Source organism: Nicotiana tomentosiformis, chromosome 2, assembly GCF_000390325.3.
Source record: "Nicotiana tomentosiformis chromosome 2, ASM39032v3, whole genome shotgun sequence".
NCBI classification, from domain to species: domain Eukaryota; kingdom Viridiplantae; phylum Streptophyta; class Magnoliopsida; order Solanales; family Solanaceae; genus Nicotiana; species Nicotiana tomentosiformis.
The window spans coordinates 66,844,496-66,869,230 of record NC_090813.1 but is presented as its reverse complement, the minus strand read 5'-3'; the positions used below and the strand labels follow the sequence as shown (position 1 = coordinate 66,869,230).

Genomic DNA, 24,735 nt, shown 5'->3' with positions numbered 1-24,735 from the left:
ACCATAAAAAGAATGGCTTTCTCCCCCTTTTCGACTTGAAAAGTTTATTTTTTAATCATATAATTTATGTTGTGCCTTAGCAAGAAATAAATGATTTGCTCGAGAGTTTGAATGGTTCCGTACCCATTAGGATTTTCAAGGGTCGATATTATCGAGACCCTTTGTTTCGTAATGCCTTAGCATAAAATAAAGAATTTATTCGAGAGTTCGAACGACTTTGTACCCATTAGGGTTTTTGAGGGTTGATATTATCGATACCCTTATAAATTTAGCCGAGGGTAGCCTTTTTAACTGGTTGGTGAAAATATTTGAAGGCCTGTTTAATAACAGAAATCGGACGTCTCCGAACCGTGTTAATTTGGCCATAGCCTTTAACTTGGGATTTGCCATTTGGGCTTGTTCCCCTGTTATACTTCGAACTTGTTCAAAGTATCAGTCCCCGAGTGGGGTGGCCATGACCTATAAAATCGAGGATTGCCTTTTTAAGGTCTTACAATTTAGAGGTTTAGTAATTCGATCATGTCAATTTTTTGGACGGCAGTCCCCGAGGATCGGGTAAATTATTTGAACTTCAGTTGTGATCGGCCCTTAAGTCAGTTTCCACAATAGATCATAAGTATGAAATTGTAAAGTATAAATTTTTCTGAAGCATGGAACATCTGGTAAAGAAAAATACTCCTTTCAATAGATTATACATGCGTACATGTTTTGACATTAGGGTTTGAGTAATCTACATGGACACGGCTCATTTGACCGTTTGGTCCTCTACAAAATTTACCTATCAAGACCCTGTCGACACGAAGTATTTTTCTTGTAACTATCCGAAGGTGATGCCCCCTAGTATTCGAGGTTCATTGTAAAGGAGCCTCAGATACTGTTGAATTGCTCTAAGTTAGCACGAACAATGGTTGCCTCGTTAAAAACCTCGCCGGAGAAAACCCATTTGGGATAAAAATCGGTTTAAGGGAAAAAGAGTGCAACGTGTGCTTTCAGACCTAAGGACTCTACGTTTGAAGAATCCTTTGATGTCTTCGATTAAACACCTGTAAATGGTTAGTATAAAATATAAATGAAAATAGAGAAGGTCATACCTTAGCAGTAATATCGTTTGAGGAGTGATATATTTCATTTGTTTGGTAATTGTTCGCCGTTCGCCATGCCAAGTTTGTAGGCTCCTTTTTCGATGATATCGAGGACCTGGTATGGTCCCTCCCAGTTCGGACCAAGTTTTCCTTCGTTTGGGTCTCGAGTATTGAGGGTGACCTTTCTCAGAACTAAGTCCCCAATTTTGAAGTGTCAAAGATTGGCTCTTCGATTGTAGTACCTTTCGATCCGCTGTTTCTGTGCGGCCATTCGAACGAGGGCGGCTTCCCATTTTTCATCTATCAATTCGAGGCTTGTATTCATAGCCTCGTGATTTGACTCTTCCGTTGCATATCGAAACCTGACGCTGGGTTCCCCGACTTCAACCGGGATTAGAGCTTCGGCGTCGTATACTAAAGAAAACAGTGTTGCCTCCGTACTGGATTTTGACGTCGTTTGATACGCCCAAAGGACTTCGAGCAATATTTCTCTCTATTTTCCCTTAGCGTCGTTCAATTTTTTCTTTAGATTTTGAATGATGGTTTTGTTTGTCGATTCAACCTGTCCGTTCCCACTAGGATGATATGGCGTCGACATTATCCTCTTTATTTTCTGATCTTCGAGAAATTTTGTCACTTTGCTACCGACGAATTACTTTCCATTGTCGCATACGATCTTGGCAGGCATCCCGAATCGGCATATAATGTGGTCCCAGATAAAGTCTATGACTTCTTTCTCTCTAATTTTCTCGAAAGCCTGTGCTTCAACCCACTTAGAGAAATAGTTAGTCATAAACAAAATAAATTTAGCTTTATCTAGGGCCAATGGCAGAGGGCCGACGATATCTATTCCCCACTTCATGAATGGCCATGGGGATAAGACTGAGTGGAGTTGCTCTCCGTGCTGGTGAATCATCGGCGCATATCTTTGACATTTGTCGCACTTTCGAGCAAGCTCTTTTGTATCCTTCTCCATATCGGCCCAATAGTATCCTGCTCTGATGACTTTGTGAACCAATGATTCGGCACTGGAATGATTTCCACAGGTGCCCTCGTGGATTTCTCATAGGACGTAGTCGGTATCTCCTGGTCCCGAACATATTGCCAATGGTCCATCGAACATCCTTCTATACAGTGTTCCATCTTCGGCCAATGTGAATCGTGCGGCCTTCGTACGTAGAGTCCTCGATTCCCTAGGGTCCGATGGAAGCTTCCCGTTCTTTAGGTATTCGATATATTTGTTATTCCAATCCCAGGTTGGACTTGTGGAGTTGATTTCAGCATGGCCTTCTTCGATTACTGACCTTGAAAGTTGTACGACAGTCCCCGAGCTAATCTCTCCGTCTTTGACTGATGACCCCAAATTTGCAAGGGCATTGGCCTCGCATTTTTGTTCTTGAGGTATATGTTGTAGAGTCCATTCTTTAAACTGATGTAGAGTCACATGTAGTTTGTCCAAGTATCTCTGCATTCGATCTTCTCAAACCTTGAAGGTTTTGTTGACTTGGTTTACCACAAGCAAGGAGTCACATTTGGCCTCGATGACTTCTGCTCCCAAACCTTTAGCTAGCTCGAGACCTGCAATCATGGCATCATACTCGGCCTCATTGTTAGTTAACTTGATAGTTTTGATAGCTTGTCTACTTGTATTACCCGTGGGTGGCTTCAAAATGATGCTTAACCCAAACCCCTTCACGTTTGAAGCACCGTCTATGAAGAGAGTACACACCCCCGATGATGTACGAGGGTTTCCTTTTAGACCTCGGGTACGAGGGTTGGTGTAAAGTCGGCCACGAAGTCTGCTAAGATTTGAGACTTGATGACCATTCGGGGTCGATACACGATATTGTACCCACTGATCTCGACCATTTGGCCAATCGGCTCGGAAGTTCGGGCTTATGCAAAATATTACGAAGAGGATAAGTATTCACTACGCAGATCAGGTGACACTGAAAATATGGTTTTAATTTCCTAGAAGTGCTTATTAAGGCAAGCACTAATTTTTCTAAGTATGGGTACCGGGTCTCGACCTCACCTAGAGTTCGACTAACATAATAAATAGGAAATTGCATACCTTGCTCTTCTCGAACTAGGACCCCACTTATTGCGATTTCTGAGACTGCTAAGTACAAGTATAGTTGCTCGTCCGCTTTCGGAGTATGAAGCAGTGGCGGGCTCGAGAGGTACCGATTTAGTTCTTCCAATACTTGTTGGCATTCCGGGGTCCATGCAAAATTGTTGTTCTTTTTGAGCAGTGAGAAGAGCCTGTAACTTCTATCTGAAGACCTCGAGATGAATCGGCCTAGGGCGGCTATGTGCCCTGTTAATCTTTGTACGGCCTTAACATTATCCACAACTGTGATGTCTTCGATCACCTTGATCTTATCGGGGTTGATTTCGATACCCCGATTTGATACCATAAAGCCGAGGAACTTGCCCGAGCCAACCCCGAATGCACATTTCTCCGGGTTGAGTTTCATGTTGTATTTTCTTAGTATATCGAAGGTCTCCTGCAAATGTTTCAAATGGTCCTCTGCTCGTAGGGACTTAACTAGGATATCATAAATATAAACTTCCATTGACTTACCTATTTGTTCTTCGAACATTCGATTTAGTAAGCATTGATAAGTGGCACCAGCATTTTTTAGTCCAAACGGCATTACATTATAACAGTAGGTGTCGTACTTAGTGATGAACAAAGTCTTTTCCTGATCATCTAGGTTCATTTGTGTTTGATTGTATCCGGAGTAGGCATCAAGAAAACTAAGGATCTCGTGGTCGGCAGTGGCATCGATCATGCGATCGATATTCGGCAGAGGAAAAGAGTCTTTAGGACATGCTTTGTTTAAATCTTTATAGTCTACGCACATTCTAAGTTTATTTCCCTTTTTAGGGACTACGACTACGTTTACTAACCATTCGGGATATTTTACCTCCCGAATGGATCCTATTTTGAGAAGTTTGGTTACCTCGTCCTTGATGAATGCATGTTTTACCTCGGACTTGGTTCTTCTCTTTTGTTTTACCGGGAGGAACTTCGGGTCCAAGCTCAGTCGATGTGTAGCAATTTCCGGAGGGATCCCTGCCATATCTAAATGGGACCAAGGAAAACAATCCATATTATTAATAAGAAATTTGATGAGTTTTTCCCTGAGCTCGGGGGTTAACCCTGTACCTAGGTATACCTTTCGATCGGGTAGATGCTCGATCAATACGACTTGATCTAGCTTCTCGACCGTTGATTTGGTGGCGTCGGAATCCTCGGGGATTATGAAGGATCGAGGGATCCAATAGTCATCGTCCTCATCCGTTCCCTGCTTCTCCGATTGAGTCGGGGCTGGTAGCTGCTGTGGTTGCTATTTAGCTTCCTTTTTTCCTTTTGACTCTGATCCTTTTGTTGACGAAAACACCGATACCGGTATCACTTCGTCGACCGCGAACATCTCTTTGGCAGCATGTTGTTCCCCATACACCATTTTTACTCCATCCGGTATTGGGAACTTCAGCATTTGGTGAAGGGTTGAGGGGACCGCCCTCATATTTTGAATCCAGGGTCTTCCGAGCAGTGCGTTGTATCTCATATCGCCTTCGATCACATGGAACTTTATTTCTTGCATAATTCCAGCTACATTTACTGGTAGGATGATTTCACCTTTAGTTGTTTCGCTTGCCATGTTAAAGCCATTGAGAATCCGAGCTATGGGTACGGTCTGATCTTGTAGGCCGAGTTGCTCCATGAACCTCGATCAAATAATATTTGCTAAACTTCCTGGATCAATTAAAACACGTTTAACCTAAATTTTATTCATAAGGATAGAGATTACCAAAGCATCATTGTGGGGCTGTGAGATCCCTTCTGCTTCCTCATCATTGAATGATAAAGCGCCTTCTGGCACATAGTCTCGAGTTCATTTTTCTCTGGTGATTGATACTTTAGTGCGTTTGAACACGGGCCCTTGTGGAATATCGACCCCTCCAACGATCATGGTTTTTGGCTTGGTTGCTCAAAAAATCTCGAAGGTGACCCTCGTTGAATAGATGGGCCAACTCCTCTCTTAGTTGTCTGCAATCTTCGGTTTTATGACCATGTGTACCATGGTATTTGAATATTTGATTGGGTTCCTTTGGGATAGATCGGTTTGTAGGGGTCTGGGCCATCTAGTATCTTTGATTCTCCCAATTGCTGACACAATACCTGATGCGTTGATGCTGAAGTTCTATTCTGACAATCGTGGTGCTTCTGTGGGATTGGCATATTTATCGAAGCCACGTTTGCTTATGAGCCCTCGAGAGCTATGTCTTCGATCATTCCTTCGATCATTTCGGATGGGATTGCATCCTGGGCCGCTGTTTCTATGATTTGCGTTGTATGGTAGATACCGATCTCTGCTCAACCGGGGTTCTCTGTCGATATCCCTTTGAGTTCTGCCGATGGGCCTGTTTGGATAAGCGGAATCGAAATGGGTCCCCAATTGATCATCCTCGACCCTGATCTTCGACTGGTACCGATTATTTACATCGGGCCAGGTTACTGCTAGATATTCAATTAAATTTTGCTTTAGTTGTCGTGATACCACCGAACTTGGTTCGTTCAAACCTTGAGTAAAGGCCTGAACAGCCCAATCGTCTGTGACCGCTGGTAGTTCTATACGTTCTATCTGAAATCGAGATACGAATTCCCTCAACATTTAGTTGTCTTTTTGTTTCACCTTGAAGAGGTCCGATTTTCTAGTCGCAACCTTTATTGCTCCTGCATGTGCCTTTACGAAGGAGTCTGCAAGCACGGAGAAGGAATCAATGGAATTAGGGGGCAACTTGTGGTACCATATCATTGTTCCTTTCGACAAGGTTTCTCCAAATATTTTCAGTAAAACAGATTCAATCTTATCGTCTTCCAAGTCATTCCCTTTTATTGCGCATGTATAAGAAGTGACATGCTTATTAGGGTCAGTGGTCCCATTGTACTTAGGAATTTCTGGCATTCGGAATTTTTTTGGAATGGGTTTCGGTACCGCACTTGGAGGGAAAGGATTTTGTACAAATTTCTTTGAATCCATACCCTTTAGAATCGGCGATGCCCCCGGTATTTGGTCAACCCAGGAGTTGTACATCTCTACTTTCTTGTCATTTGCCTCGATTTTCTTTTCTCCCGATTCAATCCGTTTAGTGAGCTCCTCAAACATTTTCATAATGGCGGGGGTCAGTCCCCAATTCGTTGGCATTCGACCTTTCCGGCACAGGCTCGGTCCTTTGAATGACTTCTGGTTCGATCCTACTCGGTGTCCGGTATTGATTTCGTAGTTGTGTTACAGCGGCCTGTTGAGCCTGTAACATCTTGAATATCAATTGGAGGCTCACTCCACCATCTTCTCCGCCCTGCGTACCTCGACCACATGATCGAACTTCCCTGCGTATACTACCTTCGGGCTCAATACCCAAATTTGCATTTAGGGCGACATGTGAACTGACATCGACGGTATTTGCAATTGGTGCTCCCTCGAGGTCGGCCTGAGGCACCTCGATTCCTGGGGCGGCTATGTTGTCGTTTTCCCCATGAAATCCGAGGCTGTTGTCGCCATGTGTAGGTGTTGCTTGTCAGTTTGACATGTTTGTCCTGAAAACAAAGATTCTTACGAGAACAAGCGTAAAGCAATGTGTGTTATCGAAATTAGTATTAAGCAATCACTATTATCCTTAGCCCCACGGTGGGCGCCAAACTGTTTACCCTTAAAATTGGATAACAATTAAACTTATAATGAGGTTCTAAGGATGTGCGATTTCACTTAATACCGATAGACAAATATGAAGATTAATAACAGAAATGAAGTATAAAATAAAGCGGACCAATGTTGAAATGGAACTCAACCCTCTAGGGTACCCTCGAACTGACTGATACCAAAATAGTTGAAAATAAAGCGAGTTGATGAACAATCGTATCAACAGGAAAGAAAATTGTATTGCTTTTTTACGTGAGAACAATGTGTCTTACAAATGGATAATACTCCCCTTTATATAGTAGAGGAGTTCTACTTATGGTATAACTCTAATTACAAATTTTTTTTTCATGATTAGCTAATTAACAGTTTCTGATTTGATCCGTTCCGAGATTTACGCCATGATCCTTGACCAGTCACCGAGGTTTACGCCGTGATCCTCGACTAGTCACAGATATCTCGCCTTTCTGTTATTATGCTATCTTCGATCTTGCTCGATGTCGGTCTTGTTTGGCTTCGATTGCCACTAGCCTCGATCTTGACAGGTACCTCGATTCTGAACTTGGTACCTTATCCTCGTGATATGGCCTATTCCGTTACGAGACCATCCTTCGATGCAAACTCCCGGTCTCGGTCAAATAGTAAAATTGGGTGGGCCCGATTTTAATCGCATACAATATTTATTATTTTATTTATCTTGTATTGTTACTACTTGTTGTAATTGCTTCTTTCATTTTTTCTTTAGTTGAAGGTTTATGAGAAATAGTCTCTCTGACATTCCAAGATAGGGGCAAGACTGCATACACCTACCCTCTCCAAATCCTATTTGTGAGAATCCACTGGGTTGTTGTTACTGTTATTATTGAATATTTTACTTACGTATATATAACTTAAACCCAACATTTTAACCTATTGATTATTTTACTTATGTTACACGTACACCCATCACAGATATCGATTAGCTGGTGTAGTATGCAATGATACTAAACTAATGCATGAAGATATTATTTGTGTAAAAAGAAAACAAAATGTTTGAAGAAATTGAACTTTGCGTCTTAGTGAAGGTAGTATAACACAAACCAAAAGGGAGGACAAGATCTCATTTCTAAAGGACACTTTGTCCAATACCAATATGAGAAAACTTAACAAACACTCCATGTGCCAATATAGGCCTATCTGATTGTTGTTTCACTAATTTATTGCTATTCACTTTTCTTCAAAATATCCAGAAAAAAGGTAGCTAATCAGAAAAATAAAATATTGCTAAAGAAATGAAGAATGTCAATAGATAATCCGCAAACTATATGATAGTTCATTTAACTACAAAAATTAGATGTAGTAAAGTGCCGAAGATATTTAAGTTAATTCTTTAATTTAATAGATTATACACCTCTCTCATTGATGTAAATGGAACTGGGGTAAATTTAAAAGGCCACACAACTATCATTCCCCCCCTTCCCCCCCCCCCCCCCCCACACACACACACACCAAAGTCGCGTATATTTATTTTGTAACAAAAATTAACCTCTTTTAATTTGATTTTTATCCTAGTGTATGTTGAATTGTCTTCGTTCCACCGATAAAGTTGTACACCAAATTTATAGTTTCTCATTATGAGTTATAGTAATATCTATGTAAATTTCAAATATGTATATTTTAATTTGAAAAAATATAAAAATAATATCCAAATTGAGGCAGAAGTTAAATGGTTTGGGGTGGAGCATTTTGATCACAAATTTTAGTTTCTCATTGCGGTATAGGAGGACAACTCAATATATACTCCGGGGCATGGCCGTAGTCTTGTTATTTTTAAAGAAATGTTTTCTAACCAATTAAATTTGGTCTCTTTTTAATTAATTTCATTAATGCATTTTGTTGGAAGGGTTGGGTTTGTTTCTTTTATAGTTTAATTTCTGCAGATGAGTTTTGGGTAGGATTGTAAGATGATTAATTCGCAGCCATAGCAGAGATTAAGACACAATTATGCAAACAATTTAGAGTCAGAATTTAAAAAAGCGTACAGTTCAACTCCATCGATTCAGCAGCGACAACAACCGGCGATGAAGCCTGAGACCAACTTTCACAATCCACTAGCTACGCCTTGTCACAGCCCGGAGAACTTGACCGATGTGGCGTCTACCTTTACCACGTATTCAAGAGGCAGAATACGCTAGGGTTTTCTAACAGCTAGGGAAAGGGGGGTGGCCTCTATTTATAATAAGTGTCTACCCATCACAGGCCAATTGTTATTGGGCCTCACTTATCCACACACATAGTATTTAATATTAGGCCTTTTATTTATCCATCATTTGGGTCACGTCACTATCCTTTCAGGCTATAAACAATTAACATAAGTCCAAATTCCAACATTCTCCCACTTGGACACCAACGTTAATTGAGGACAAGAAAATAATTTTAAAACTTTTGAGTTTGGAGAAAAACATTTTAAAAAAGATTTTAAACTCTATAGTGGCCACATTACTCACATAGCCAAGGATAGAATGACCCATATAACAATCCATCCAGTCTCAATGGAGAACACTAAGAATGAATCGTAGCAGGCATCATACCATTTCAAAGTATGAGTTCTATCTATGATCACATGTGCTAGAGTTTCCATCAACATGTATCAAACATGTGTGCTAAGCATATTATCTTTCTAATCAAAGCGAACAGAACCACACCTCTTAGAAAGATATAATCCTCCAAGTGATATAATAACCATATCACCGCAGAAGCCTTAAAGTGACATTAAAATCATATCACCTCAGGAGGTTTCCCTTGTGCCTTACCCGGGGTAATTAAGGCAACAAGCAACAAAACTCAAAGATATCATGAGTTTATGTAATATCCAATTGGAAATAAAAGAATAAATAAATTATTATGTTAATCAATAAGCATAATAAATATAAATTAACACAAGCTTGCATAAAGATAGAATTTATTAAAAGCAATATCTCAGTTAGTAATTATAAAGTAGCTCCCACTCACTAAAGCATATCAAAAGACTTTAAAATACCCATATTTGAGCATGTTCATTAAACACTACAGGCCTAAGACCTTTAGTCAAAGGATCAGCCAACATAGATTTGGTATTAATGTTCTCAACACATATATCACCTTTTTTTACCATGTCTCTAACCTTAAGAGACTTAAGGTTAACATGCTTAGAGTCTCTTGTTCTCTTGTTATTCTTAGAGAAAAACACAGTTGCACTGTTGTCACAGAAAATAGTCACCGACTTAGATATAAAATTTACAATTTACAATTTAATAAGAAAATTCTTCATCGAGACAGCATGTGAATCAGTCTCAAAACAAGCAATAAACTCAGCTTTCATTGTGGATGTAGCAGTGATGCTCCGTTTCTCACTTTTCCAAGAAATAGCACCTCCAGCCAATATAAAAATATACCTAGAAGTTGATTTCATAGTGTCTTGATAAGCTGCAAAATCAGAATATGAATATACCAGTAGATCCAGATTATCAACTTTTTTGTACACAAGCATGAAGTCTTTGGTGCGTTGTAGATATCTCATCACTTTCTTTGCAGCCACGCAATGTGCCCACCCAGGATTAGAAGAAAATCTTCTCAATATATTAATAGCAAATGATATATCAGGCATTGTACAAACCAGTATGTACATCAAACAACCAACAATACTTGCATATGACACATCTCTCATAGTTCTCTTTTCAACATCATTTTTCGAACATTGAACCTTGCTAAGTTTGTCTCCTTTTACAACAGGTACAACACCAGATTTGCAATCTTGCATATCAAAATCTAATGATCCGATCAGTTATTTTGAGAGTTATAGCCCCGTTCCCCCATTTACTGCTAATTCTATGCTTTATAGCTGCTATGTGACTTGTCGGGGTAGTTGGTTCGGGTCCGGAGAGGTTTCGAAATGAGTTGAGACACTTAGTCTCAAGGTTGAAAGCGTAAGTTGAAAAGGTTGACCAGATATTGACTTATGTGTAAACGGCTCCGGAATAGAGTTTTAATGGTTTCGTTAGCTCCGTTGGGTGATTTTGGAATTAGGAGTGTGTCCCGATTGTGAATTGGGAGTCCGTAGTTGAATTAAGCCTGAAATGGCGAAAGTTGAAAATTTAGAGATTTGACCGAGAGTGAACTTTATAGATACCGGGCTCGAAATGGAGTTCCGAGAATTAGAGTAGCTCCGTGGTATCATTTGTGACTTGTGTACAAAATTTGAGGTCAATCAGGCGTGATTTGATAGGTTTCGGCGTCGTTTATAGAAGTTGGAATTCCTTAGTTTCAATATGCTTGAATTGGGGTGTGATTCGTGATTTTGATGTTGTTTGATGTGATTTGAGGGCTCGACTAAGTTCGTATCGTATTTTGAAACTTGTTGGTATGTTTGATTGAGGTCTCGCGAGGCTCCGATTGATTTCGGATGGTTAACGGATCGAAAATGAGACTTAGAGCATTGTTGAAGCTGGGAGCCTTCTCGTGTGATCGCACCATTGAGGGTCTTGGCCGCAAGTGCAGCTTATTTTGTGCAGGTTCAGAGCTGGGCTGGCCTGGGGTAGGAAGCAGGTGCGAGGGGTCATCTGCATGTGCGAGCAAGGCTCTGCAGATGCAGAGAAGGGGAGCGTAGGCTGTCTTCGCAAAAGCGGATCATGGGCCGCAGAAGTGCTTTCGCAGGTGCAGAACCTGGAGCACATGTGCGGAACCTGGAGCGCAGGTGCGGACCCTGTGGACTTATGTGGCTTCCGCAGAAGTGGAAATTCTATCGCAAAAGCGATTTCGCAGGTGCGAATATTTGGCCCGCAGGTGCGAAAGCACTGGGCAGTGGTTAAATTCGAGGGTTTCCGAGATTTTCTTCATTTTGGACATTTCAAGCTCGGGATTTGGCGATTTTTGTGAGGATTTTCGAGGGGTTTCTTGAGGTTAGTCACTTGTGGTTAAATTTATTCAATAATTTCCCCCCCATTGAATTCCCCACCTAGATTGTGTGGTTTTTAGGTGTAATTTTTGGAGTTGAGTCTGGGGATTTGGAGAGTTTAAATTGGGGATTTGGGTGTCGATTTGGTGTTGAATTTTGGTAAATTTGGTATGGTTAGACTCGTGATTGAATAAGATTCCGGATTTTGTGACTTTTATTGAATTCTAAGATGTGGGCCCAGGGGACCCGCTTTTGAGTCGACTTTTGACTTTTGATTAATAACTTAGTATTTTCTTATGGAATTTATTCCTTTAGCCCGTGTTGATTGTATCGAACTGTTTGTGGCTAGATTCGAGGCATTTGGAGGTCGATTCGCGAGGTAAGGGCATGTTGGAGTAAAGACTTGCATGGTTTGAGGTAAGTAACAGTTCTAAACTTGGTTCTGAGGGTATGAAACCCCGAATTTTGTGTCATATGATTGGTATTGAGGTGATGCACATGCTAGATGACGGGAGTGTGGGCGTGCATCATAGTAATTGTGACTTGGTCAATTCCATGGAACCATATAGTTGTATAATCTGTTGGTATCCGTATATTCTCCATGTGTTATAGAAATTGAACTACGAATCATGTTAGAAATCATGATTAGTCTATGTGTTTATACTGTAAGGACCCCAGAGGTCGTGTTACATGTTGAATTATCTGTTAAATTGTCACTATGTACTCAGTCACAATTTTTGCTCGCATATTATATCTCAGTCTCTGTTGTTCTTTATTGATGCATAATATCATCGTGATTTGGGCTGTTTATCATGATTATTGAGAGCCCGAGAGACTGGAGAGATTGATGACTGAGTGAGGCAGAGGTCTTGATTGTGAATATATTAAAGGATCGGGCTGCACGTCACAATATATTTTTATTTATTTATACCCTTACCTGGCTTATTAAAGCGCTTGGACTGAAGGATCCCCTCCGGAGTCTGTACCCCTACAGTGAGCATAGTGGATACTATATTTGGGATGTAGTTCCCTGGGAAAAGTTTCCCTATACATTTATATTGAGGGGTAGATCTTCCCTGTGCTAGACATGCCCCGTACTGTACTGAGTGATTGAGTACTCTGAGAGTGCGAGTATGCGAGGCTTCCATTGTAGTATACCATATACAACATGTACAATGACATGTATATATAGAAATGTTATATCCATCATATCATTCAGAGTTTATCTATTTTACTTGTTTGAGTTTTATCTGTTGAACTTGAAAACATGCCTACATTTCTGTACTGTAATTCTATATTGAACTATAACTGGTGAGCTCGTCACTACTTTCAGCCCAATAGTTAGTCTTGTTACTTAGTGAGTTGGTTGTACTCACGCTACGCCTGCTCTTCGTGTGTAAATCCAGGTGTTACCGGCCATAGTGGGTGTTGATTATCTGAGAAGCTTGATCATCCGGAGATTTCGAGGTAATTGCCCGGCGTTCGCAGACCTTGACTCTCCCTCCCTATCTTTCAGCTTTATGTATTTTGTTTCGGTTTTTCATAAACAATATTTTCAGACTTGTGTTGTATAGACGCTCATGTACTCAGTGACACCCTGGTTTTGGGAACATCCGTATTGAATTTTGAGTTTCTATCCAGTTTATGAGAGTTTAATTTATTTAAACATGTGTTATTTTATTTTTCATTTAAAAGTGTTAGAAATGTTTTGAGGTGTCAGCTTGCCTAGTACCACGTTAGGCGCCACCACAACAGGCTAAGTTTTGGGTCGTGACACAAAAGTTTTAAGAACACTCTCAATCTAGGTACGTTGTGGTGAACCTAGCAAACCATAAGACCTATCCCTTTTAATTTCTATCCCAAGAACAAAAGAGGCTTCACCAAGATCTTTCATATCAAAAGACCTAGACAAAAATTATTTGGTCTTATTCATCAAGTCCAAATCATTTGTGGCAAGCAGAATATCATCAACATAGAGAATCATAACAATAAAATTGCCATTAGCTATTTTGAGATAAACACATTCATCAAGCTTATTTTCCACAAATTCAAATTTTATAATAATTTCATCGAATTTCAAGTACCACCGCTTGGAGGCTTGTTTAAGCCAAGATATGGATTTGTTAAGCTTGCACACTAGATATTCTTTACCAACTTCTTTAAACCTTTCAGGTTGAACCATGTAAACTTTTTCAAGCAGACTCCCATTTAGGAAAGCAGTTTTAACATCCATCTGGTGCAACTCTAAATCAAAATGATCCACAAGAGCCATCACGATTCTAAATGCATCCTTAGATGAAACAGGGGAAAATATTTCTCTATAATCAATACCTTCTTTTTGAGTGTAACCCTTAGAAACTAACCTTGCTTTATAACAGTCTATGTTTCCATTGGAGTCTCTTTTGATTTTAAGTAACCATTTGCAACCAGTAGGCCTAAAACCTATAGGCAATTCAACTAACTCCCACACTCTATTGTGTTCCATGGAGCACATTTCATCTTTCATTGCCTCACGCCATTTATCAATAAATTGAGAGGAAATTGCTTGAGCATATGATAAAGGATCTGTCAGCTCTCCCGTATCACTAAAATTTTCAGTCACATACATAATAAAATCATCAGAGATAGCAGACCTTCTTTCTTAGTTCTCCCTCAGGAACTATGGGATCTGCGTCGTTGTTCCCTTAATTCTCCCCCTCATGAATAGGTTGGTTTACCACCTTTTCATGTACAACAGGTACATGGACAATGACTTCCTTCTCTTTCATTACAATTTCCTTACCACATGAACAATCGTTCATAATCACAAACATCATGCTCAAGAAATTTTGCATTAATAGACTCAACAATTCTAGTGCCACACCTAGGACAGAAAAATCTAAAACCCTTAGAGTGATTAGGATAGCTTATAAAGAAATAACTGGTAGTTTTAGGATCAATTTTCTTTTCTATGGGTGAATAAACACGAACTTCAGCGAGACATCCCCGAATATGAATATAACAACCCGACCGGTCATTTTGAACTATAGCGTGTCGTTTAGCAGTTTGAGGCCTTGAGTAGCTTCACTTCAGGTATTATGACTTGTATGTGTGGTTGGAATTGAACTTTGGGAAGTTCAGAGTTGATTTGGAAAGAAACTTTTAATTTCGGAAGGTTTAAATTGGAAGAATTGGCTATGGTTTGACTTTTTGGGTAAACGACCTCAGAATTAGGATTTGAAGGTTCCAATAGGTTTGCAAGGTGATTTCGGACTTGGCTGTATGTTCGGACTGAGTATCGGATCACCTGGGAGCATTTCGGCGCTTATTTTGGAAGGTTGGCATTTTGAAGGCTTAAGAATTTCCTAAGTTTTGGTTTGAAGTAGGTTTTGGTGTTATCGATGTCTGTTTGGGATTATGAGCCTTGGAATGGGTTCGTATTGTGATTCATGACTTGTACGCAAAGTTTCACGTCATTCCAGAATGTTTTGGTATGGTTCGGATGCGCTCGTCGAAGTTTGGGAGTTTGAAAAAGTTTTAAGAAGGATTTTAGTCATCGATTCATAGTTTTTATGTTGTCTGATGTGATTTGAGGGATCGAACAGGATCGTGTCAGGTATTAGGACTGGTTGGTATGATTGGACGGGGTCCCAGGGGCCTCGGGCGAGTTTCGGACGGGATTCAGATCGATTTGAGCCTTTATGGAGTTGCTGAGGAATTTCTGATGCTGGTGCAACCGCTTCTGCGGAAGTTTGGTCACAGAAGCGACCTCGCAGAAGTGGAGGCGAGTAGCGCACCTGCGTGTGCACAGAAGCGAGGCCAGTGCCGCAGGTTTGGGAATTTGCGCAGATGCGCTAGGCTGTGTCACACCCGCGATTGCGCAAGAGCGGAAGAATTTTCGCAGGTGCGATAGGCTGCTGACAGTGGGCTTCCGCAGGAGCGAGGAATTTTGCGCATAAGCGGAGTCGCAGAAGCGGCTGCTTTTCTGTAGATGCGAGAGGTCGTCTGGGCAGAAGGGTTCTTTTAAACACGGGATTTGGCCCATTTTCTCTCAGTTTTGCTTGGTTGGGGCGATTTTGGAGAGCTTCAAGGGGGGATTTTCATTAAGCAACACAAAGTAAGTGATTCCCACCTATTACAAGTTTAATACATGATTTATATATGGATTTAAACATGAAAATTAGTGGAAATTTGGGATTATAGGTAGAAAATCTAGAATTTGGTATTTTTGGATTTTTGACCACAAAATTGGATATGGAATTAGGAATAAATTATATATTTGAGTTCGTGGTGTTATAGGTAAGGTTTATCTTCAAAAAATTTCAAAATCCGGGCACGCGGGGCCGAGGGTTGACTTTAATGACTTTTCGAGCGGAGTTGAGAATCGTTTAAATTGATAAATTATGGGCATTAGAGTATATTTTGATTAATTTGCACATTATTTGAATAGTTTTGGATCGACGAGCTTTGGTTTGAGGTGTTAGAGAGGCCTTGGAGTCGGTTATGGAACTTCGGAGCGCGGTAAGTCTCATGTCTAACCTGTGAGGGAAAAATTCCCCCTAGGTGATGTATTTGATATGTGTTACTTGTTGCGGGGGCTACGTACGCACAAGGTGATGAGAGTTCATACGTAGCTAAATCCATGTTATTATCCGGGTAGATTTAGGTTTACACTATGTTATAGATGTACTATATGAGGGTTCTCCTGCCTTTTAAATTCCTTTATTTTACGTTGCGACTTGAGACTAGACTTGTGTAGAGTGATAGACTTGCTATTGTAGAGATTCGACGGGCTTCCGCGAAACAATTGTATTCCTCTTACTAATTTCTCTCGCGCTATGCATTCTCATCGAAAGGTTTCCCAAAAAAATTATAACTCACACGTCTGTTCGTGAGTGGGGTCAAAGACCCGTCAAAGCTTCTTATTCTAATGGGATCGGGCTGTTTGCCTCGGCAGGATAGATACATCTATGGTTCGTGTCGTTCGACCCTCGCCAGTACTCACATTATGATGGATCGAGCCGTATACCTATTTTATTATGTTTCCTAGTTAATACTCATGTACTTGTGACACCGGATTTTGGGGGTTCCTACGGATTGTTCATTATTGTAGTTTACGTAAATATTATTATCCACCCTATAAATTCTATTTCATATTATTTAATTAATAAAAATTATAATTTCAAAATACTAAAATGAGTAATTAAGTGATCAATCACCATTGGCTTGCCTGACTGCGGTGTTAGGCGCCATCACGACCTTTAGTGGATTTTGGGTCGTGACAGTGAAAATGATTCAAGCTAGGTTTTCGGGTTGTCCATAGTTCAAAGGGAGTTTTCAAGACAGATTTTGTAGGAACTCTATCTAGCATATAGCTAGCTGTTTTTAAGGCTTCACCCCAAAGAGACTTAGGTAGGTTAGTCCTTGACATCATACTTCTCACCATATTCATGAGAGTACGATTTCGTCTTTCAGCTACACCATTCTGCTCGAGTACCTGGCATGGTATATTGTGCTACTATCCTGCATTCTTGCAAAACTAAAGCAAAAGGTCCCATACATTGACCAGACTCATCATATTTTCCATAGTACTCACCCCCACGGTCAGACCTCACGATCTTAATGGACTTCCCAAGCTGTTTTTCAACTTTAGTCTTGTAAATTTTAAACTTATCAAGTGCTTCAAATTTTTCTTTTAAAAGATATATATAATAGTATCTTGAAAAGTCATCAATAAAAGTAATAAAAATACTTATGATTGGTCAAAGTAGGTACATAAGGTCCACTAATATCAGTATGAATAAATTCTAAGAGTTCAAAGCTCCTAGTGGAACTCTTTCTCTTAACCTTGTCCATTTTACCCTTAACACAATCCACACAAGTTTCAAAATCTTTTGGATCAAGAACAGCCAAAATATTTTCCTTTACCAATCGCTCAATTCTTTCTTTAGAAATATGACCAAGACGCCTATGCAATAACAGGTAAGACGTTTTACTCATAGCAGACCTTTTGTGGGTAATATTTTCAACATGCATTGCAGAAAAAATTTTATTCAACACATTCAAGCGATATAGACCATCACTTAAAAGACCATCAGCAACAACATGTGAATCATAGAAAATTTTAATAATACCATCATTTTGTTGAAATGAATAACCAGCTTTGTCCAAAAGTGAAACTGAAACTAATTTTCGTCTCATAGACGGTACAAAAATAATATTTTCTAAATGAATACTAGAATTATTTTCAAAAGGTAAAACAGATGTCCCTATAAACTCTGCTTTTGCTTTGAGTTCATTGCCCCATACAACACTGGCTTCATCCTCTTTTGGCTTCTGTCTGCTTACTAGATCCTACAAGTCATTGGTTACATGAGTAGTTGCACCACTATCCAACCACCAGAAATTAAAGGAATATGAACAAGACTAGTTTTCAGGCAGACAAAAGCCAAAAGATTACCTTATTTCTTTTTCAGAGGACATCAAGCTTTCTTATGACCTACTTGTTTACAATCCCAACACTTGATTTCTTTCTTAATTATAGTTTGAGGACCAAGAGGATTATGAGACTGACCTTGGTTAACACCAAGCTTATTAGTGTGACCACTATTACCACTTGGATGACGAGACTTACCATGTTTCTTTTTATAAAATTTGGGTCCACCTTTTCTTTTATAAGAGGGATAATAAGTTGTTCTAGATGAACTAACAAGGTTCACTGCACCCTCAACTTTCTCCTTTTGGATCCTTCCTTCCTCTACCACACAAACAGTAATAAGCTCATCAATACTCCACTTATCTTTTTTGTGCATTATAGGTTGTCTTAAGCTGGTTAAACTGCTCAGGGAGGGACCTTAGAGATTAGTGAACAAGAAAATCATCGGTAATGGTTACATCTAAATTATTCAGTTTGGTAGCAATGTTAACCAATTTCATAATATGATCACGAACACTACCTACAAGGTCATACTTTATGGTAGACATGGAATCAATCAGGATACATATCTCAGCTTTATCAGATTCTAGGAATTTCTGTCCAATGGCACTCAAGAAATCCTTTGCATTTCCATTATCCTTAATTGCACCTTTTATGTGATCAGAAATGGATCTCTTCATGATCATAAGGCTCAATTTGTTAGCCTTTATTCATTTCTCATACTTAGCCTTTTCATCAGCAGTGCTAGTAGTTGTAGGTTCAGCAGGTTTCTGTTCAGTCAATGCAAAGTCCAGGTCCATCAAACCTAACACTATTTCAACATCATGTTTCCACTTCTTGTAGTTGCTACTAGTCAGAGTTTCAATAGAATTCAACTGAGTAGTCGTGTTATTAACAACTGTATAAGCACACAACACAAAAATTAGATAAAATTATGGGTAGTATATAAATCAAAAGAGTCAAAAACATCCATTACAGCCCTCCTTTGGGTGAAAGATGCAATTGTCTCCCCTTTTAAAAATCAAGGAGTTTTAGGCAAGAGATACAAACTTTCTCCCCTATTATCCGAAAGTACAAGGCATACATTGTGTCCTTCCTTTAGGTAAGAGACACAAAACCTCATCTTACAACAAATTATCCTTATCTTTTTATTTTATTTTACATATATGAGAATCCAAGATATTAGGCATCATCCTTTGGGTTGAAATATAATATCTTATCTCATAAATTAATTTAGGGTCACTAGTATCAAAAGGAAAATCCCCAACACTAGTGTACACTTATAAAGGACAATTTAGACATGGTGCATTGAGAATATTTCAATGACTCAAATAAACAGACTACTTTGGTGGAAACTTTCTATTAATCATAATTCTCAATCCATGTATAATATTATTTTACATGTATAAAGATTTAAGAATTTTCAATGACTCCAAATAAATAGACCACTTTGGTGAAAACTATTTATTAATCATAAATTCTTATTTATAATAATATTATATACATATAAAATTAAAATAGAGCCTATATATGATTAAATCTTTTAGTATTTACTAATTTAATTCTCTAACAAAATCAAGAAAAGTTTCATAATTCTATTATTAACGCTTACAACGTTAACAAACAAGTTATAAAAGGACAAAAATCATAATATCACGTAAGTGCTAAATCAATTTTAACTAAGCACTTTCAAGGTCCTTTTAGAGAGGCTGCGAGAAAGGTGTTAGGAGTCTCGACGGGCGTCTCTGGTGGGCACAAAGGAGACTGGTGGTGGAATGAAGTGGTCCAAGGTAAAGTAAAAATAAAGAAGGCGGCGTACCTGAAGTTAGTGGGGAGCATAGGTGAGGAGTAAAGGCGAGTGTGCATGGAGAGGTATAAGGCAGCTAGGAAGGAGGCTAAGCTGGCAGTCACGGAGGCTAAGACTGCGACTTATGGTCGTATGTACGAGGAATTAGGGAAAAAATATGGGGAGAAGAGATTATTCCGGCTGGCCAAGTTGAGAGAGAGGAAGGCTCGGGATTTGGACCAAGTGAGATGCATCAAGGACGAAGATGGTAGAGTATTGATGGAAGATGCCCAGATTAAGAGGAGATGGCAGACTTACTTTCATAAACTTCTGAATGAAGAAGGGGATCGGGATATTGTGTTAGGCGAATTGGAGCATTCCGAGAGTCACCGTGACTTTGAGTACTACAGGCGTATCGAGGTTGAGGAGGTCATGGGAGCTATGCGTAAGATGAGTAGGGGCAGAGCGACCGGGCCAGATGAGATTCCGGTTGAATTTTGGAAGTGTGTGGGGAGAACAGGTTTAGAGTGGTTGACTAGGTTGTTTAATATTATTTTTAAGGCGAAGAGGATGCCGGATGAGTGGAGGTGGAGTACGGTGGTTCCATTGTATAAGAACAAAGGTGATATCCAGAGTTGTAACAATTATATGGGTATTAAATTACTGAGTCATACCATGAAAGTGTGGGAAAGGGTGGTGGAAGCGAGGGTGAGGATGACAGTGTCTGTATTCGGCAACCAGTTCGGGTTCATACCGGGTCGTTCGACTACAAAAGCTATACACCTTGTTAGAAGGTTGGTGGAACTGTACAGAGAGAGGAAGAAGGATCTGCACATGGTATATATTGACCTAGAGAAAGCATATGACAAGGTTCCTAGAGAAGTTCTCTGGAGATGCCTGGAGGCAAAAGATGTGTCGATTCCCTACATTATGGCGATTAAGAACATGTATGATGGGGCTAAGATTCGGGTTAGGATAGTAGGAGGCGAATCTGGGCATTTTTCGATTGTAATGGGGTTACACCAAGGTTCTGCGCTCAGTCCGTTCTTATTCGCCCTGGTGATGGACGCGTTAACACACCATATTCAAGGGGATGTGCCATGGTGCATGCTATTCGCCGATGATATAGTTCTGATTGATGAGTCGCAAGCCGGTGTTAACGAGAGGCTGGAGGTGTGAAGACAGGCTCTTGAGTCTAAGGGTTTCAAGCTGAGTAGGACAAAGACGGAATACCTGGAGTGTAAGTTCAGCGCTGAGCCAGGGGAAGTGGGCGTGGATGTGAGGCTTGATTCGCAGGTCATCCCGAGTAGAGGCAGCTTCAAGTACCTTGGTTTGGTTATCCAGGGGGGAGGGGAGATCGAAGAGGATATCATACACTGTATTGGGGTAGGATGGATGAAGTGGAGGTTAGCATCTGGAGTTCTGTGTGACAAGAGAGTGCCACCGATACTCAAAGGTAAGTTCTATAAAGCGGTGGTTAGACCGGTCATGATGTATGGGGCTGAGTGTTGGCCCGTTAAAAACTCACATATCCAGAAGATGAAAGTAGCAGAAATGAGGATGTTGAGGTAGATATGCGGGCACACTAGGGTAGATAAGATTAGGAATGATGATATTCGGGAGAAGGTGCACGTGACTCCCATTGATGACAAGATGCAGGAAGCGAGGTTTAGATGGTTCGGACATGTTCAGAGGAGAAGCCCAGATGCTCCGGTACGGAGGTGTGAGCGGCTGGTTGTGGAGGGCACGAGAACATGTAGATGGTGGCCTAAGAAGTATTGGGGAGAGGTGATCAGGTAGGATATGGCGAGGCTCCAGATTTCCGAGGACATGACACTTGATAGGAAGATGTGGAGGTCGAGTATTAGGGTTGTAGGTTAGGAGGTAGTTGAGTTGTGCCTTACTTCGTACCATTGTGGGACTAGCCATGTAGGGTTTTTGTCTAAGATAGCTAGTGGTAATGTTGTGTCTTACTATTTCACTTTTCACTACATGTCCTATTTACTAGTTATCGCTTTTGCTTTGCATCTTTCTTCTAGATTTCATGGTGTTCCTATTTTTCTTATGATTGTTATGGTGATACTAATATTGTCTCCCTTCGCTTTGCATCTTTCTTCTGGATTTCATGGTATTCCTATTTTTCCTATGGTTGCTGTTGTGATACTAATATTGTCTCCTTTTTGTCCTTTTGTCTTTTTATTTTTTTTGAGCCGAGGTCTTTCGGAAATAGCCTCTCTACTCCTTCGGGGTAGGGATAAGGTCTGCGTACATACTACCCTCCTCAAACCCTATTAGTAGAATTTTAGTGGGGTGTTATTGTTGTTTACTTTCAAGGTCCTTTTACTACCACAAGAAAAATGTAATTCAGAATGTTGGCAAGAGAATATTCTACAGGGATTGTGGCCCCAGGAACTTGACAGAATAAAAAAATATCAACTAGATACACCAAAAGACAAAGTCAAGTCATCTCAAAATATTAGGTTAAGACAGTGCTTTCTTTAAACAGTGAAGCCCATCGCCATGCGCCGCTATTTGTATTAAATTAACCGACGACGAATTTCTTTCTTGCTCAACTATTGTGTAAAACCAGTGGTGTTGGAAACCATTGTACAACCACCGCCATTAACTACTTCAATAGCCAAGCAATGCCGATAGCCTCAAAACCTAACCGGTTTCTTTTTTTTTCTCTTTTGGATTGGCTCCAAGCAAATCAATAATATTTCAGCGGAAAGTATTGTGATTTCATTGGTAAAAGGACCAATACAAGAGATAAAACAACATTGAGACTTCAAAGACATGAGACTACGGCTTTCTAACCCATAAGAACAATTGATCTTGATCCCAAACTATAGTGCCCTGATACCAACGGTAAGATAATTAAGCCGCAATCATAGCAGAGATTAAAACATAATTATGCAATCAATCTAGAGTCAGAGTTTAAGAAAGCGTACCATTCAACAATATCGATTCAGCAGCGACAACAACCGACGATGAAGCCTGAGACCAACTTCCACAATTCAAGAGACAGAATACGCTATGGTTTTCTAATCGTTAGGGAAAGGGGGTTGACCTCTGTAATATGGCCAAATTATCATGACATTTGCCATGACATAATATCCACTATTAGGTCAAGGATTTCTTGCTATAAATAGAGGAGCTTCTCCTCATTTGCAAACACACAAATTCAAGAGCTTTTCACTCTTTTCTTTCTTTCTCCTCCTCTATTTCATTATAGAGTATATTGTAAGAGAGTGAGTGATGGGAAACACTTGTGTGAACCCTTTATTTGGAGTGATCTTGTGAGGTTATTCTCTTGGGGTATTTGGGACTAATTAGAGTATTTACTCTAATTTTGTACTCTCTTTTGTGCTCTTATTGGTATAGTGAAATTGCTCCTCTCCGCTTGTGGACGTAGGTCACCTTGACCGAACCACGTTAAATTTGTGTCTTCTTTATCTTCTTTAATTGCCGTTATTATCAACTTGCATTGTCTTTATTATTGTCATTATAATATTGTTTTGCTAAATTCCGCACTACCCGATTTACCGATCCTAACAACTTTTATTTATAAAGAGTGTTTACCCATCACAGGCCAATTGTTATTGGGTCTCACTTATCCACATATACAATATTTAATATTAGGTATTTTATTTATCCACCACTTGGGTCACGTCACTATTCTTTCAGGTTGTAAACAATTAACGTAAGTCCAAATTTCAACAAGGGTTGGATCGACTCCTTTTTAAATTGGGTAGGTATTTATTAGATTAAAAAAACAGGTTAAAATGGGAAAAATTCAAAAATATCCAGATTTACAAGTGGTCATTCAAAAATAGCCACAATTTCAAAAGTAATCGAAATTTAGCCACTTTTCATGTAAAGATAAATTTGAACGAAAACACTGTTCAAAATTCGGAAAAATACTCCAACATAATATACTGGAATTTCAGTATAATATACTTGAACTCCAGTATAAATATACTTTGCTGGAACTCCAGTAATTATACTGGAGTTCCAGCAAAGTATATTGGAACTCCAGTATAATATACTGGAGTTCCAGCAAAGTATACTGGTCCAGTATATTATGCTGGAAGTTCATACATAGGTGCTCGAATCTCCAGTATATTATGCTGGAACTTTCCGCGTGTTGGAGTTCCAGCATAATATGCTGGAAGTTTATACAAAGATGCACCGAACTTCAGTATATTATGCTCGACCGATCTCTGTTGCAGCAAAATAATGGTTATTTTTCAATAATTTGACAAACACTGGCTATTTTTAAATGACCAGTCCGAAAACTACCCCGGCTATTTTAACGTTAAAATGCCGAGTAAATAAAGAATCAATGCATCGGAAGGTTTGAAATTTTGACGTTGTGACTTTTGTGTTAGTATATCTGTTATAAAAACTTTGGCCAAAAAACCATACTTGTGTGATTATTTACGAAATTTACCTAATGAAAGTGCTTCCAAAATTTTCGTTTTCGGATATCGTTAGAGAGTTATCAGTTATCTGTCATTAACCTGAAACTTAAAGAGTTATTGTCATTAACCCACTTGTTACTGATGATTTATCTATAAATAGTACTTATATGATATGTAAGCAATGGCCCCTTAGGCCTAAGGCCATACTGATAGTGGGGTTAGTCATTGAGAGACCATACTGAGGCCAAATCTGATCGATTTTTTTTTGTGTGTGTGTGTGTGATGAAAATCTGATTGATTTGATTGCATGATATATATCAGTTCACCACACAAAAACGTCAATATTAATATCTTTAAGTCCTACTGAATCTATTTGCTATCTGAATATCTAGTAGTACAAAA

The 24,735-nt window shown here is 39.6% G+C and overlaps 1 protein-coding gene across 1 annotated transcript; it reads right to left on the bottom strand.

The window, feature by feature from the left end:
- Positions 1-9,806: 9,806 nt before the first annotated feature.
- On the bottom strand, positions 9,807-10,574 carry LOC138904969 (secreted RxLR effector protein 161-like). Its single transcript, XM_070193464.1, has 2 exons — positions 10,063-10,574; positions 9,807-10,011 (listed from the first exon to the last, which is right to left on the bottom strand). Exons 1-2 carry the CDS (start codon positions 10,572-10,574, stop codon positions 9,807-9,809), a joined length of 717 nt encoding a protein of 238 aa, XP_070049565.1.
- Between the last annotated feature and the right edge of the window lie 14,161 nt (positions 10,575-24,735).